Source organism: Neophocaena asiaeorientalis, unplaced genomic scaffold, assembly GCF_003031525.2.
Source record: "Neophocaena asiaeorientalis asiaeorientalis breed wild unplaced genomic scaffold, Neophocaena_asiaeorientalis_V1.1 scaffold155, whole genome shotgun sequence".
Classification (NCBI taxonomy): domain Eukaryota; kingdom Metazoa; phylum Chordata; class Mammalia; order Artiodactyla; family Phocoenidae; genus Neophocaena; species Neophocaena asiaeorientalis.
In genome coordinates, this window is record NW_020173040.1 from 2046425 (window position 1) to 2063880 (window position 17456).

At 35.5% G+C, this 17456-nt stretch overlaps 1 protein-coding gene across 9 annotated transcripts in view; it reads right to left on the reverse strand.

The window, feature by feature from the left end:
• ZMYND11 (zinc finger MYND-type containing 11) overlaps positions 1 to 17456 on the reverse strand; it is a 136721-nt gene that overhangs the window by 45336 nt on the left and 73929 nt on the right. For 5 of the 9 annotated variants that reach the window (XM_024742770.1, XM_024742766.1, XM_024742768.1 and 2 more), the window contains exons 3-4: positions 8561 to 8720; positions 1547 to 1591 (exon numbers count right to left, since the gene is read on the reverse strand). In XM_024742770.1, coding sequence (XP_024598538.1) covers positions 1547 to 1591; positions 8561 to 8720 — 205 coding nt within the window. Of the gene's footprint in view, positions 1 to 1546; positions 1592 to 8560; positions 8721 to 17456 lie in introns of those variants that run through there. The other 4 variants (XM_024742775.1, XM_024742772.1, XM_024742769.1 and 1 more) reach the window with 2 other exon arrangements.

Genomic DNA, 17456 nt, shown 5'->3' on the forward strand with positions numbered 1-17456 from the left:
TAAGGTTCAAATATATTACTGCTTGACCATATGAGAAGGCTACGTCTGTCTCTCTCCTTCAAAAGTGAAGGGAGTTGCTACTGTTCTGAAATTCACACCTTCCAATCTACATTCAGAGTCATGGCTAAAGTACATTAGTAAGTTCTACAAAAATGTAAACTTTTTGGTTTGCTTTTTAGTAAGAAATTGGCGGTCTTTATCAACCAAAGTAATAAAGAAAAAAGCATGACCATTTCTAGTTATTTGCTGCAGATGTATAAACTCTGGAGATTTACTATGGAGGAATAATTTCAGTCAGACTGCTTAAAAAATCGTAAGATACTGATTTGACAAGAAAACCCTAATCTGTGCATGGTAGGAAAAAAATCTCCCCCAAAAAGTTTGACACAGTGATGCCACAGAGACACAGTAAGTTGTGGTGCCTGGCTGTACTAAAATAACAATCATTGGTGTACCCCTTTCACAGAGCTCATAAGTAAGCTGCATTTTAGCTCTTTCAATGTTTGTATCAAAAAATCATTGATGATCTAGGTTTCAATGGAGATAAGATTTTTTTTAATTAACTCTTTCCAAGTTTAAAACAAAGGATTTCAGAATATTTTCCTCGTATCTGTTCAGAAACATCTTAAAGGATTTTCGTGGCTTATAATATATTCATTATTAACAAAAGAAACTGCCATTCTTCATCATTTGAATTTTTTTACATTAATTCATCTTCCTGTGATTCTCAAAATAATAGTTACTAGGTTAACTAAGAAAAGGAAGCAAGAGAACACAATTTTGGTCCATAGCTCCAGCCTCCCCATATCACCTCCTACCTTCGTCTATCCCTACCTTCTCCCATCCACCTATGAAACGAGGATGAAAACGGATCTTTCTTCAATGGGGTGTTTAATTCTAGACCTAGTTTTTCATAAAAATTATAGAAATGAAAGTGTAATTCAAATGAAGTAAAAGTAGAGAAACATTTGGATATATGTTTATATAATGGCATACAACTAACTCTTATCTGATATAAAAGAAAGTATGAGCTGGGAATGTATGTGCTGTTCATTCTTCTAATCACTGCAATAGCTGTTTAGAATATACAAAACATGCAAAAGTCAAGCTCAAAAGTTACTACATTCTGAATCCAGGAAACATTTTTCTGAGGTATCAACGATATAAGCATGTTTATTATAGGTAGAGTTGCCTACGCTTTGTCTTTTAGTAAACAGAATTCATTTATACAGTGCTTTTGACTAACACTCAATCATGTATGACAAAAAGCTAAGCTTGCATTTTCACTGGATTTCACCAGAAATCAGCAACTACTCTACATTCAGTCTGATCAACATCATAATATGTGAAATGCCACTTCAATACCAGAAAGTTTTTAAAAAGCAAACCTATGAGCACAAAATCCAAAACTAGAAGCAATGTAAAGATAGTATGGTTTTAATGAACAATTCTAGCAAGAGTTAACTAAGCTAGCCTAAAGAAAGAGAAATTTAATTTTTAAAAAAGCAGAATTAAAGTAAAATAACATAGTGCAAAATTAGTTCACCTTGTTTGGGGTTGCTGTCCTGGAGAAAGGCTGCATACTGTAGGCCTTTCAAAATAAAAACAAAATAATCTTGGTCTCTCTACTATAACTTTGCTCAATATCAGGCAATACACAGAGCTAAAGGGATTTTGTACATGGTCAAACTGTTTATTATTTGCTTTACGACATATTATTTTGCAGATGATATCAATTGATAATCTATCAATGTGCTAATCATTAATGAAAAGACAGTAGCATGCAAACTCAAGAATCATCACTAGTTTAAGAGGAAACTTTTACACTACCACAAAAGCTACAAAATGGACATAGAGAAAATCTATAGGAATTCATGTGCCATGAAACCTATAAAGATGTTAGAAAAACATTTTACTAACAAATTCAGTGTCATTATAAATTTGCACAAGATCATGAATGTATGTCTTATTGATCCGAAACTGGTTCAAGCTGGAGTTTTTTTTAAAAATCAGGAGTGATGAATGTAAATGTGGTAAACTTGATAATTCACCACAGTGTGAAGTCTATACACGCTGTCTTCAGAACCTAGTAAAAAACATTCCACCACCAAGAGGCAGCCTGCTGATCTACGTCTCTGTCACCATTTATAGCATTCGGTTAAGACTCTGGAGCCAGACCGGCTCAAATCCCAGCTTATAGGGTTTTTGTAAGAATCAAACGAGTTACAGTGCTCATTAAACTGTTAGCTGGCTTATTAAGATGATCTATTCGCTATAGAGCACAAAACAGGAATTGACAAGTCACAAAATGATGTGACACTTTCAATTATACACGTGAATTTCTTCTTCAGGACCTTAAGTTCATTAAGACAGCTGACTCTGTAAGCAAGATGGAGCAAAAACACTGTTAACTTGGCGTTAGAGAAGATGCTGAAGCAAGAGGGCTCAGTGGGAGAACTGTGTCTGGACAGGGTCTCCCAAACTATCTACCCTCATATTCAAAAGAGAGTTCAGCTTTTAAATTAATTCCCTATTCCTACATAATGAGCAGATAAATCTTACATCATCAAATATGTGTTTCATGTGGTATTTTAACAAAGATACAATGTAAAATTAATTAATTCTATACAATTCTAGGTTTAGTTTAATTCTGTTAATAAATTCAGTTCATCATTGAGAGGTAAGAATTTTATGGTTAAATATTCGCAGTAATTTTAAATATTATTTTTTAATTAAAATATTAAAACATTGCTTAGTGAAATCAAATTTAGAAAGAGGGCAAAAAAAGACAGAACTCTCATACACACACACACAAGGTGAAAAGGGTATAACAGGATAGCGTGACCCAAAATATTCTATTGAATAAAATGGAAATTCTTCACCAAAGCAAGAATAACGTCTAAGTACATTACAGTTTTGCACATAGAACCATAGTATAACTGTTTTCTAATTAATAATCACCAATACTTCACTTACTACTTAATACTTAGTAAATAAACAATTGTTTATATTTTTGTATCTGATGCAGGTAACGACCTTTGGAAGAAATGTGTAGTTCTGCACATAATTAACATAAATATAATAAAATATATTTCACATTAAAAAAGAACCAACAGAATCCAAGGGATATGAAGTTTTGGACTTAGGGTATTTAAAACATATGACTGATTAATTTATGACAACTATAATTATAATAAGAAAAATGCAAAGATATAAACTTTTAAAAAAAAATCTTACTTCACTGAGCTATATTTATGAAGTGGGCTAGGAAAGTCAAGCTGTTTGCAGGCCTCTCAATATTTTTCCAAGAACAAAGCAAGGGAACACTTCTGGACAGGGCTGTTTAATGGTGTGATTTCTGAAGAATAAGACATAAATCCAATCCTACCTCTTATACAAAAGATGTGAGCTTTTAGCCAAGTTTTAAGAGGTACATAAACCTTAGATTCTTTTAGACTGGTCCTTTTGAATCAGGAGAAGCAGATGAAGATGGAAAGAAGTGCCTATCTTGTCCCTCTGTAAACTAAAACTAAATCCACTTATCCCCAACATAACATGTTAATCTCTTCAAGAAACCATAAAATTTGTATTCTCATTAATGATGCTTCTTAAAAGGTATCAAACCTTAACTAAAGACCTACATAAAAACTAGCATGAGGTCCTGCTTATCAGCAGAACAAACTGGATTATGTAAAAAGTACTGAAGCTGAAGCAGGGCTGACCAGCCAAGACCTGAGCTCATGTCTGCAGTTGCTCTTGAACCTGGTGGAAGGACTTTAACTGAAAATGTAAGCTGTGGTTCCTAAGCTGATACTTTATTTTTGGACTGGCATTAACCACGCAAGAAGAAATGAGACCCTGAGTCCAGATCTGGCAGGTAAGTAAAGAGAGAAGTAGTCTCATAGCAAACATCACCTTTTTACACTTTTAAGTTATCCTCTACACTGGTGACCAAATTATTTAATGTCAGACAAAAAGTATCTGTCAAATTATAGGGGAGAGTCATAGCTTTGTGCCAGGGACCATGAATCAAGTTGGGAGTCACCAAATAAATAATATCAACTGCCTCAATATTAAAACACACGTTTGGTATGTTTTATCTGCAAATGATCCATAAATCAAGGTCACCAGCCCTACTGTACTTATACAGGCACACCTCGGAGATACTGCGGGTTCAGTTCCAGACCACCGCAATAAAGCTATTATTGCAAGAAGGTGAGTCACACAAATTTTTTTGGTTTCTCAGTGACATAAAAGTTGTGTTTACACTATACTGCAGTCTATTAAGTGTGCAATAACATTATGTCTAAAAAAACGTACAGACATTAATTTAAAAATACTTTATTGCTAAAAATGCTAACCATCATCTGACAACGCAGGGTTGCCACAAACCTTCAATTTGTAAAAAAAAAAAAAAAGCACAATAAGCCAAATCACAATAAAACGAGGTATGCCTGTATTACATTAAATATTTTTATAAGATCTCCCTATCTTCAGTGGGTTAAGAGTTTAACTCATAAGAAATTAACTTGTATTTATTACAAAGGGAGCTAAATACCAAACTCAACTCAGCTGAGCAACGGTAAAATTCTGCCCAAGAAATATATTTCTCAAGTTGTTAGAATAGAGGATGTGAAATATCTTGATCGAATATGGATTGAATATAACCATCCATGTACATTAGTTTAGAGCAAGCAGATGATGAAGCAATCTATGGGAACATGTAGTCTTTCTTTAAAAAATGAAAAATCAAAAGAAACAAGCCTTGATATAACACAACAGTTTCACACTGTGCCCAGGTCTAGCGGCCTTTTACCAATATAATTTCAAAAGCTTTAAAAACGATCTCTAAAAGAATTATTCAGATCATGAGTGAATCTTAATGACAGAAATCTGGAAATTAAGGACTACCATAGTAAACTTACAAGTGTTGCCCAGGTTCAGCAAGCTTGTCGTTTTAAAAATTGGTTGGTACATATACTTTTACTTGTTTAATTTTGCTAATATTTAAGCTAACCATTTAAAATTGAGAGAGGCCTCATTTTTAATAATTATGTTTTTCATTCTACTATCTCAAATGGACATATTTAAAATATCACCGTGAAGATGCTTATCTATTGCTGAATTTTATCATAGTTTCTCCAAATAAATTATCACTTCAATAGAGATACAAATGGTGGTTAATATCAGCATCTCAAAATGTCTAAAAATCATTCCATTCCTAGCAGAAAGAATCTCAGTACAATGGAGGCTACTCTTTGACTTACACAGGCTTCCTCTTAAACGGTTATATATAATTATATCCTGAAATAGTCTTAGAGTTAGGCTTTTATTACATGAGAGCTGGGTTTAATAAAAATATTGTTCAAGATATGCATATTTTTCAATTGCATCAAGTTTTTAAAAATAAGCATTCGAAAAAAGGTAGCGAGGCGGAATAAAAACATGACACAACAGACTCTTTGCTCAATGATAGTTGAGTGGCCTAAAGAAATGACACTCTTGCCTACCTTCTCTTTCTCAACATAATCATGGCCATGAATACAAGAGGATTCCAGCCTCTTTGCTAATACAAGGTATCTTGAGGGATATAACTTGTGGGACTTATCAAGAGGAATCAACTTTTCCCCCACCTCTGAGCTATAGCTACTATTTTTAGAGGCTATAGAAGGAAAAGAAGAGCTTTACTACCATTTTTCAAATGACTTGCTGAGTAAAGAATCTTTGTAACTTTGAATAAAGTTTTAAAAATGAATAGCCAAAAACTCCTATCCCTTTCCTTCCCAAGGCCATATATACCTGCTTGACTTTTTCTTCTCTTGATAATGAGTAGGAAGTCAACAAAAATAATAATGTACACCTTTCAATCTAAAAACTCAAGCTTTTAGAGGAATCATATCATATACAAAGTGGAGAAACTATAAAGGAGAGTCCCAGACTGAAATGCCAGCATGCAGGGCTGTCACTAGCCCACAAGGTACCTTTGTGTAAATTAGAAAGTTGACCCTTCCCCTAAGACTGATTTTGTTAGAACAGGACGCTTTACTGCCATATGCTAGAGATCTGCTGAATAAACATGCAAGTACCTGATGTCTGAGAAGTAGATGGCACTTCCTAAGCTGTGCGGTTCAAAACCGGCCCCGATACACAGCAGCCTGCATGCACAGACCACACAGTCCCTACAAACACACAGAGCTGGCCATTGTAAGATGACTGTGCTGTGCCAAGTGTGACCCATGTCAGTCACGTGTCCTTCTAGAGTATTCTTAGGGCATGAAAACTATAGCACACAGACAGCCCCAGGGTCGCCAGGTGGTCCACCAGCCATAGCCATGAGATACACATATAATTAGTTTCATCATTTTATATCTGCGCCTTAAATATAGATCCATCATCCTATGGAAAAATCTCTTAACAAATCTTGTGTTTGAGGTTACAGGTTGAAAGTAAAAAAAAAACGTGATGGGAATTTTTGCTTGCTGTTTAGTAAGAAATTTGTGTGCTTTTGCTACGCTATATATAGGCACTTCTTGTTTTAAACATACTTATTCACTACTCAAAAACTTGCTTTGAGTACACAGCTATATGCTTTCTACAAATAATCTCACTTAATCCTCAAAACAATCAAATGAAAGCTATATTAATGTGTCCCTGTTACAGCTGAGGAATGAGGATCAGAGGTTAAGAAATTTCCTCAAGGTCACACAACTAAAAAAATACTTGAGATGGGACTGAAACCCTAATCAATTGTAACATATATGACCTTACCTCTTTCAACTACACTACATTGCCTATTTATTTTTAATAGTTGCATATTTCATAAACTAGGTATAATTTTTATATACTTAGTTGTACTTAAATCATATACGCATACTTGGTATAAAAATGCTTGTGAATAAGAACCAACCAGAATTAATAAAATCTGTATACACTGTTTGATTTACATGTAAGATTTCATCTAGAAAAAAGAAAAAGGATGATGCTATAAAAATATATGCAGTAAGAACATGTAAAAATAAAAGTAGAATGCAGAACCTAATGTAGTCATGAATATACAACTCATTAACTGCTTGTTGAATTAAACTGAACAAAAAAGCCTCAACTTGAAGGGGGAAAAAAGCACATGGAAAAGGACAAATCTAAAAAGGAGAAATAAAATCACTTTTATGAATAAATGTACACATGATCCACAAACCAAAGTCCTGTGGATTAAGTTGCATTTACTATTGGTTAGTTACTATATAAATCTCAGAAATTATTGGATTGGCCAAAAAGTTCGTTCGGTTTTTTTCTGTAACACGTTATACAAACATCTAAATAAACTTTTTGGCCAACCCAGTATCAATATACCCTTCTGTACTAAATCTGTACATGGCTAAGTGTTTTGGGACTAGAAATTTTATATTATCTAGATTATTTTGAGTGTATAATAAGGTATCAGCTAACCATGGCCCTCCTTTAAATGTCTGCTGTAGACAGATTTATGTCACTTGACATTATTATTATTATTATGGCCTGGCACCCAAAGTTTCTTTATTGGCAGAAAGCTCTACTTTTCTGTAAGCTAAAGAAGAATTAGCTTACAGAAGAATTATACTGGTATAAACATTTTCACCTAAGTTTTCAAGAACACTTCTAGTGCACAAATCAAATGATACCAATGAAATTAAACATTTTTTTCTTCCATGTTTTCTGTTTGTGGAAAACGTGAATTTTCTTTCCAGAAACTTTCAAGGCACATATTAAATTAACAAAAACAGTGTAAAAAACTAACAGCTTCTCTAAGTATATAACTGATAGCTGCCTCTGTGGACCAGCTCCCCACAGAAAAGTGTTCTTAGTTTATTGCTCTCAGACCTGACAGGTGGGTGTCTGTGTGTTGGCTCAATTGCCTAGAGCCAGAAAGGGAAAGACAATGTTTTGGGGAAATGTTTCCACAAATAACCAATTTTAAGATTTTGTGTCATTTTTATAATTTTAGGTTTTAAAGAATTCATGATAAAACACTCTCAATATATCTAATTACTAAATCTATTCCTTGCAGAACTAAAAAATTAACGTTTATTATATTCGAAAGCTTTCCTTTCCAAAAATAGACTTTTCATGAAGGTATTAGAAAAATCAAAAGCAAATAAGGTAGGAAGACAGAAATAGTACACATGAAACCAATCTTTACATTAAAAAAATATACTTCTATATGTTCCCCTAAGTAAAAAAGTATATATCCCTTTCAAATCTGTCTAGATGGCATCAACATTATCCTCATCAAAACATTTTTTACTAATATTTACTGAAGAAAACGCTTAGGAGTACCATTAAATTGTGCGTACATTAAAAGGGCTCTCCTTTGTTTTATTTTTCAGATTCAAGGTAATCTAGACAGAAAAAGCAGGCTCCAAGTTTTCTCCTAAAGAATCAGGAAGGAAAGTATCCATCCTACCAATGTAGTCCTTAATGTTAATAAAAACTGTGGAAGTGAGTATTACTAAACTTCTGAAAATAAATTTCTATGGGTTATATTTAAATAACGTTCCAGATTTATAAAATAAAAAAAACTTACAATCTCATCGCCTGGCAACCAATATCCTTCCTGTTCGATACCAGCTTTTGAACCTTTGCAGCCCACTGTTAGCGTTTCCACAATAAGACCATCTTTCACAGCCAAGCTCAGCTGACGAGTGGTCTCTTTTGGATGCATACCGTGGACTCGAGACATGTACCTGAATACAGAGGAAAAACAAATTTAAAATCCCTTAGTACTAAAAAATAAAAATGAATAAAAATAAGAAAATAGAGGTGATTTCTCTTTTATTGTGACATACTTATCAGAGCCCTGCAGAAAGAGAGAAAAGCCAGTCCTCAATACTTAACTCTTTCAATTATCACGATATTTTAAACCTTAAGTCTACTTTGTATATTTAGAGGAATATTTGTTCAAAATAGTCCCAAACTAGCATATATAAATCATTTAACAGATTTTAGTCAAACATCCCATTTAGTTCTAGCCTCTGTAGCAATTGCCACTAACCTCCACTCTACAGATCCTAAGTCTAGAATTTTATAATCTTCAAGATGTTAGAATATAAAGTACTTTTACTCAAAACTTAGGGAATGACACTAAAGAAAATACAGGAATTACACGAGTGGTTGTCAACGTATAAAGAAAACAAGAATGAATGCTGTGATCAATAAGGCAAATATGTGATTTTTCGATTAAATATATTTTGAACTCGATCACTAAAGAATACAAGCTCTCCCTGATTTATAGTTACATGGCATATTTTTTAATTAAAAATTTTATTTCAAACACACCCTGTACCACAGAGAATAATATTGCAGAATCTCTTGTACTCAGCAATCATACTGAACTCATGGCCTATTTGCTTCATATCATTTTGTTTTTTAAGGAAATAAAATGTTACAGCTACAGTTGAATTTGTGCCATTTTCCATTCCCCTCCAATCAAACCCCAACACCCTCTACCAGTAAACTAGGATATCCCGACACAAAAACGTACTATGAGACAAACCAGGCTGGCCTCAGTCTCTCCAGAGAAACATTCTGTGCTGGAAGACAGAGCAGAAGTGCCCAAGGGTCTGCAAGAAAATTAAGTACGACACGAGGATTCTGTATCCAGTTAATCTGTTATTTAAGTATCAAAGCAGTCAAAACAAATCATTTTCAAAATGCAAGGGCTTCCCTGGTGGCACAGTGGTTAAGAATCCTCCTGCCAACGCAGGAGACATGGGTTCGAGCCCTGGTCCGGGAAGATCCCACATACCACGGAGCAACTAAGCCCGTGCGCCACAACTACTGAGCCTGCGCTCTAGAGCCCGCGAGCCACAACTACTGAGCCCGTGTACCACAACTACTGAAGCCCACAGGCCCTAGAGCCCGTGCTCTGTAACAAGAGAAGCCACCGCAATTAGAAGCCTGCGCACCACAACGAAGAGTAGCCCCCGCTCAACCGCAACTAGAGAAAGCTCATGCGCAGCAACAAAAACCCAATGCAGCCAAAACTTAATTAATTTTTTAAAAACCCAAAAAAACAAAATGCAAGAACTTGGGACATCCCTGGCAGTCCAGTGGTTAAGACTCCACACTTTCAATGCAGGGGTTGCGGGGTCGATCCCTGGTCGGGGAAATAAGATCCCATATGCTGCTCGGCGCGGCCCAAAAATTAAAAAAAAAAAAAAAAAAAAAAAAAAAAAAAAAAAAAAGCAAGAACTCATCCTTGAAGAAACTTCTAAGCTCAGGGGATGAATTTCAAGCAAGACAAGGAGTAAACTGTGGCAGAGGGACTGCAGAGCCTTCTGTGTCTTCAGTTCATGGAAGAGAACTGTTTTCCGTTTAGGAGATAACTGCATTGGCAGAGAAAACAGCACTATTTAAAGTTAACTGGAGGATAAGAAGGAAGCGACGTGGGGAGTCTCAGCCCCACTGTAGTAGGAGAAGGGGCAGGAGAAGACAAGGTGGAGTCAGTCCACACAGACCGATTTGTCAACTTTACTGTCAATCAAGGGAGACAAATCATGCAGTAGAGGTATAAATATATATATATATTTTTTTTTTTTGCGGTACTCGGGCCTCTCACTGCTGTGGCCTCTCCCGTTGCGGAGCACAGGCTCCGGACGCGCAGGCTCAGTGGCCATGGCTCACGGGCCCAGCCGCTCCGCGGCACGTGGGATCCTCCCGGACCGGGGCACGAACCCGTGTCCCCTGCATCGGCAGGCGGACTCTCAACCACTGCGCCACCAGGGAGGCCCCATAAATATATTTTGATATATAAAGGTCAACACCAATGGAAATAATCAACTGAAGTTTGGAATATGGGGAAGGGAAATGGGCAAAAGTGAAAATGTACTAATTTCCTCACTGTTCACAATAGGGAGCCAACAGAAATTCTCTTAGGAATTAAGCACACCACTGCATTTAAGTTTATAAAGGTACTCTTCGAACAAAAAAACAAAATTTCTAAGTTATCTGAAGAAACTCATAAAAAACACATTATGTAGCAAGATAAAAACCAACAAAAGAAAGGCTATTAAACATGAGAGGACCAAAACCAAACAAGTTTGTCTTTCTAATATATACAAATTGGCTAAACTCAACAATTAAAAGAAAAAGACATATTGGATCACAAAACAAAAAATATACTATCTACAAGAGACACTTAAAGTGACTTAGACTGAAAAAGAATGGGCAAAGGCATATCATAAAAATGCAATCCAAATGAAACAGGGATCAATACTGCAATGGATAGGATTTAGAATTCAGGGCAAAAATCACTTTTAAAAAAGACAAATAGGGCATAGGTAGTTATAAAACAAAAACTATAAGAAATAAAGGAAATATGGACAGGAATACAGAATTATGAGACTTTAATTCACTTTTCTCAGTCCACAAAAACATCTACTGAACAAAATTAAGTATGGATACAGAAGACCTAATTTGTAAGACAGATCTAATTGATTTTATTCTGAAATCCAAAACAAACTTGTCAATAGGTCCAAGAAAGATTCATTAAAATTGAGCATGAAGTCAGCCATAAAAATGACCTTGGGACCTCCCTGGTGGCACAGTGGTTAAGAATCCGCCTGCCAATGCAGCGGACACCGGTTCGATCCCTGGTCCGGGAAGATCCCACATGCCGTGGAGAAACTAAACCTATGTGCCACAACTACTGAGCCCGTGAGCCACAACTACTGAGCCCACGCACCTAGAGCCCGTGCTCCACAACGAGAAGCCACCACAATGAGAAGCCCGCGCACTGCAACGAAGAGTAGCCCCTGCTCGCTGCAACTAGAGAAAGTCTGCACGCAGCAGTAAAGACCCAACACAGCCAAAACAAAATGACCTTAATAGATTCCAAAAGTGATACAGACATTTCCTAGTTGCAGTGAACTTAAACCAGACATTAATAATGAAACTAGAAAATTCTCATAAACTACTGATTCAAAAGGTTATCTGAAAACTGCAAAAAATCTAAAAACAATCATTAAAAAGCTAAAGCAGTACTAGTGAAAAAAAAAAACAAAAATTGTAGAACAATATTAATCCAAGAACTCCTTCTCAGTGAAAAATAAAATGAAGACATCACTAGCTAATCTAATCAAGAATGAAGACACAAAGCACAAAAACATACAAACTAAGAAATGTCTACAGAGACAAAGCCATTATAAAAGGGAAATTAAAACAGTCACAAGCAACTACTTTGTTCATTTCTGTACGAAGATATAATCACTACGATATTCTAGGAAAATATAAATGATCAAAAGTTGACCACAGAAAAAAAAAGAATACTTAAAAAGGCCAATGTTTCCAAAGAAATAAACAGAGGAAGTTGGCAAATAACCTGTCCAGAAAAACACCAGGTAGGGACATATTCACAAGGTAGTTCTACCAGACTTTTAGTGACCAGGTAACTCCAATGCAATTTAGACTCTTCCAGAACATAATAAAGAAGGAAAGCAAGGAATCTAACATAATAATGGTAACAAAACCCCATAAAAATTGCATAGAAAAAGAAAACTAGTGTCCCATAGGAATACTGGTATTAAAAAATCCTAAATATTTGAATATACAGTCTAATATTAAATATTAACATAAATTAATGTTAATATATTAATACATTCAAATATCAAAAGAATGTACCATAACTGGGTATTTAATTCCAGGATTTCTAGGAAGATTTATTATTAAGAAATCTAGAAATATAATTCATCCCATTAATAGATCGAAAGTGAAAAATCACAAAATTTCTAAATATGTTGAAAATTTGTAAAATTCAACATCTAGCCCCTAACAAAATGGGAATGAATAAGCACTTCCTTAACCTGATCAGGAATATTCAAAAATGTCTTTGGGGCTTCCCTGGTGGCACAGTGGTTGAGAGTCCGCCTGCCGATGCAGGGACACGGGTTCGTGCCCCAGTCCAGGAAGATCCCACATGCCGCGGAGCGGCAGGGCCCGTGAGCCATGGCCGCTGAGCCTGCGCGTCTGGGGCCTGTGCTCCGCAACGGGAGACACCACAACAGTGACAGGCCCGCGTATCGCAAAAAGAAAACAAAAACAAAACAAACAAAAAAAAATGTCTTTGACACTCCGCCAAAGGTAATAACCAACACAGCTGAAATAGAGAAAGAAATGGGGTATAAAAGTTGGTAAGGAGTTAAAATGATCATTATTTGCATAATACATACCTATAAAACCCAAGAAAATCAGCTAGTGTGCTATTTTAAATCAAAGAATTTAATCAATTATTTGTTTGGGTACAAACTAATATACTAAAATTAATAGCATTCATATACACATACATAACAAAAAATTTAGGAGATTTAAAAAAAGACAAGACCCCAATTATTTACTACAGCAATAAGAAAAATAAAATATTTAGCAATAGAAGAAAGGACAAGAACTATATGAAGAAATTTTTGAAAAGCTACTGATATAAAAAAAGAGCAAATGGAAAGACATGCTCGATATTTAGATGAAAGACAACAAAATCCAAATTGCCTCTAAGATAATTTAACTGAACACCACCACAAAACTAGGCAAGTTGATTCTAAAGTTCTGTAGAGGATTAAACAAGAATTTCTCAGCAATTCTGCTTCTAGATATTCATCCTATAGACATAGTCAGACACGTGTGAAATAATACCCAAGGGAGGAAATTCATTTTAGCATTTTTGACAGCAAGAAGAGATGAGAAACATCTAAACATACATCTTAGGGGCCTGGCTAATTTATAATATAACATGCCAAGGATTATTATATAATCATTAAAAGAAATGAAGCAGTATTACAGACATTAAGATGACATAAGTTCTAAGATATACTGTGTTTAAAAAATCATGGTATAAAGGATAATATCCAAAATATATAAAGAATTCATACATGGGGCTTCCCTGGTGGCGCAGTGCTTGGGAGTCCGCCTGCCAATGTGAGGGACACGGGTTTGTGCCCCGGTCTGGAAGGATCCCACATGCATCAATAGCAAAAAACAACCCAACTAAAAGCCAGGCAGAGGACCTGAATAGACACTCCAAAGAAGACATACAGATGGCCAACAGGTATATGAAAAGATGCTCAACGTCACTAATCATCAGGGAAATGCAAATCAAAAATCACAATGAGATATCACTTCACACCTGTTAGAATGGCCATCATCAAAAAGACAAGAGATAACAAGTGTTGGTGAGGATGTGGAGAAAAGGGAACCTTTGTACAGTGTTAGTGGGAATGTAAATTGTTTTAGCCACTATGGAAAAGAAACAGAGGTTCCTCAAAAAATTTAAAATAGAACTACCATATGATCCAGCAATTCTATTTCTGGGTATTTATCTGAAGAAAATGAAAACACATCTGCACCCCCATGTTCCCTGAAGCATTATTTACAATAGCCAAGATATTTACAAGAGACAAGACATGGAAACAACCTAAGTGTCCATGGACAGACGAATGAATAAAGAAAATGTGAGATACAGATATATAATGGAGTATTAGCCACAAAAAAGGAAATAAATCTTGCCTTTCGTGACAACATGGATGGATCTTGAAGGCATCATGCTAAGTGAAATAAGTCAGACATGTAAAGACAAATACCATAGGATCTCACTTATATGTGAAACAAACCAAAAAAAAAAAAAGCTCATTTGATACAGAGAACAGACTGGTGGTTGCCAGAGGTGGGGAGTGGGGAGGGGAGTGGGCAAAACAGGTGACCACGGTCAAAATGTACAAACTTCCAGTTATTAGACAAATAACTCATGGAGATACAGTGTACATCATGGTGACTATAATTAATACTACTGTACTGCATATCTGAAAGTTGCTAAGAGAATAGATCTTAAAATTCCTCATCACAAGAAAAAAGTTTTTTGTAACTGTGTGGTGATGGATGTTAACTAGACTTATGGTGATCATTTTGCAATACATACAAATATTGAATCATTATCTTGTATACCTAAAACTAATACAATGTTATTTGTCACTTATACCTCAATTTACAAAAAAGTCAGTGAAAAAAAATCATGGTATAAAATGGTACAGTTTCTCAAAAACATTATATAATTATTTCTGTATAAGAGTTCTAGAGGTATATTCCAGGAACTGTAAAAGACATTACTTCCAAGAACATTGGTTCAGCAGGCAGGGGTAGGAGGAAGACTTTTTTTTTTTTTTTAAACAGTACTCCCTTTTGATTTTTGTTCATGTACCTATTGGCTAAAGACTATTTTTACAAAAAAGTAGCCATCATCTACCATCCATCCAAATGTACGAAAGCTCCCTGGTCCCACACAAGCTTGCCAATCTTAGGCAGGTCCCCTCCTTCCTTTCTAAACTCATCTTAGCTCTTCTGTCCTTTATTCATCCACAGTAATTTTAAAGTCAATCGGCAAGATCCAGGAAAAACTGCTGTGATTTAGATTAGAGGAGGATAAATACCATTACAATATTAAGTAATGTTCACTTTCACTGATGAACTTTGCATAATTGTTAATTTATTTATAACTTTTTCTATGTCCTTAATAAGGTCTTATAATTTTTCCCCATAAAACTCTTGCACATCTTTTGGGTTTTTCCTAGGTACTGCATGTTTTTTGTTTCTTTTGAAAAGAGGGTTTTATTTAATATTTTCTGGTTGGTGGTTGCTGGTACACCAAGGTTGGGAAACCCTGCTAAACCCGTATTAGTTTTAGGTTTGTCTAAGTACGTCTACTAAACTTGTCTTTTCTTATTGTGCTAATTAGGACTTCCAGTACAATGTACCCTTAGGTAGTATTAATATGGATATTCTTGTTTCAGATCTTGCAAAGGATTCATATAACAGTTCATCATTAAACACAATTGCTGAAGGTTACTATTAGATATATTTTATCAATATAAAGTGACAAATATAAATATGATGCTTGCTAAAGGATACTGGTAGCTTTTATTAAGAAAATTCCTTTCCAGTCCCAGTTTGCTGTTTTGTTTTAACAAGAAACGCATTATACTTTATTATTCCTTGATACATTTTAATCCACTGAATTTCACCACACAAATGGGTATTCTTAGCCACTGTGCACTCAAACATCAGTAGAGCATGGATGAAGGCACAATAGAAGAGAACTTTCCTTTCTCTTAGTGACAGCATGTTGGGCTCGACTTCCTTAGTTCAGAGCAATGCCTAAACTTGAGGAATTCCTTACTTTTTCTCACCTGTTTTTCTCAAAAAGTAGAACAGAACCAGAGTGCTGCAGATGTTACACAAATGAAGAGTAACGTCATTTTACTCAGTATTATAGGCTAAGCACACTGGATAAGCCTTAAGACTATCCAAGGTAATTATAAATATATTCTGAAGGATTGAGTGACTCAAACAATACCTTAAATATAACAAAGAGTCCCAACCCATTTTTCCTTTTCTTAGATCATCAAGTACTCAGGAAGGTTTAGTTCCTATGAAAATACTTATGCTAATAATTCAGGTTAAGGTCACTCCAGGTCTCTCATTTTCTTACATGCTACATATACATCACAAGGACTGATCTTCAAATAAAGAAACAAAAATAGCAGTTTGGGTTTGAGATGCATTTACAATGGCCATCTAGTCTCCTATTTTAATTTCACTTAGTATAAATCATGAAATAGTATGTAAATGTCTACAATTTAAATATTATAGTCAATTTCTCTGAACTTCTTCAACAGCTTTTTAATTTTCTCCCATCCTATCCATTTTCTTTGCAATAACTTCCCTCCCAATGTCTCTCCTAGGATGCTACTTTCCAACAGGTGTTGAGCACTGAAGTGTGTCCAAGCAAAAGGCTGCAGAACCCAGGGTTATTTCATCTCCCCTGAGATAATTCTGCATGTTCCAAGACAAAAAAATATAGTTGACGGTAACAGCCATTGCTAATTTAACATTTTTACAAAAGTAAGAAGTTTTATGAATCATAATTTCCTAAAATTAATTATCTATCTTTAACCCTTCTAATAACGATTCAATCTCAGAAACGTGTCATGCAGTTTGAAATGAGTATATTGAGAGATAGGCACACTAATGAAAACAATATAACTATGATCATATTCTGCAGAAGAAGGAACCACCAAAAAATGCACTGGTATGTTTTCTGTTAATTAAAAAATACAAGGAACGTCTTGTATCGTCCTCCTGCCCCTTACCTCAGGGGTCCCCAACCCCCAGGCCGAGGCCTGTTAGGGACCGGGCCACACAGCAGGAGGTGAGCGGCAGGCAAGTGGGTGAAGAAGCTTCATCTGCCGCTCCCCATCGCTCCCCACCGCTCCCATTTCTGCCTGAACCACCTCCCCCCAACCCCCGATCCGTGGAAAAATTGTCTTTCACAAAACCAGTCCCTGGTGCCAAAAAGTTTGGGGACCACTGCCTTACTTATACCTTCACACTATCATGAAGGCTAGAGGCCTTCGTTTTGATGGCAATATAGCAAATTTATT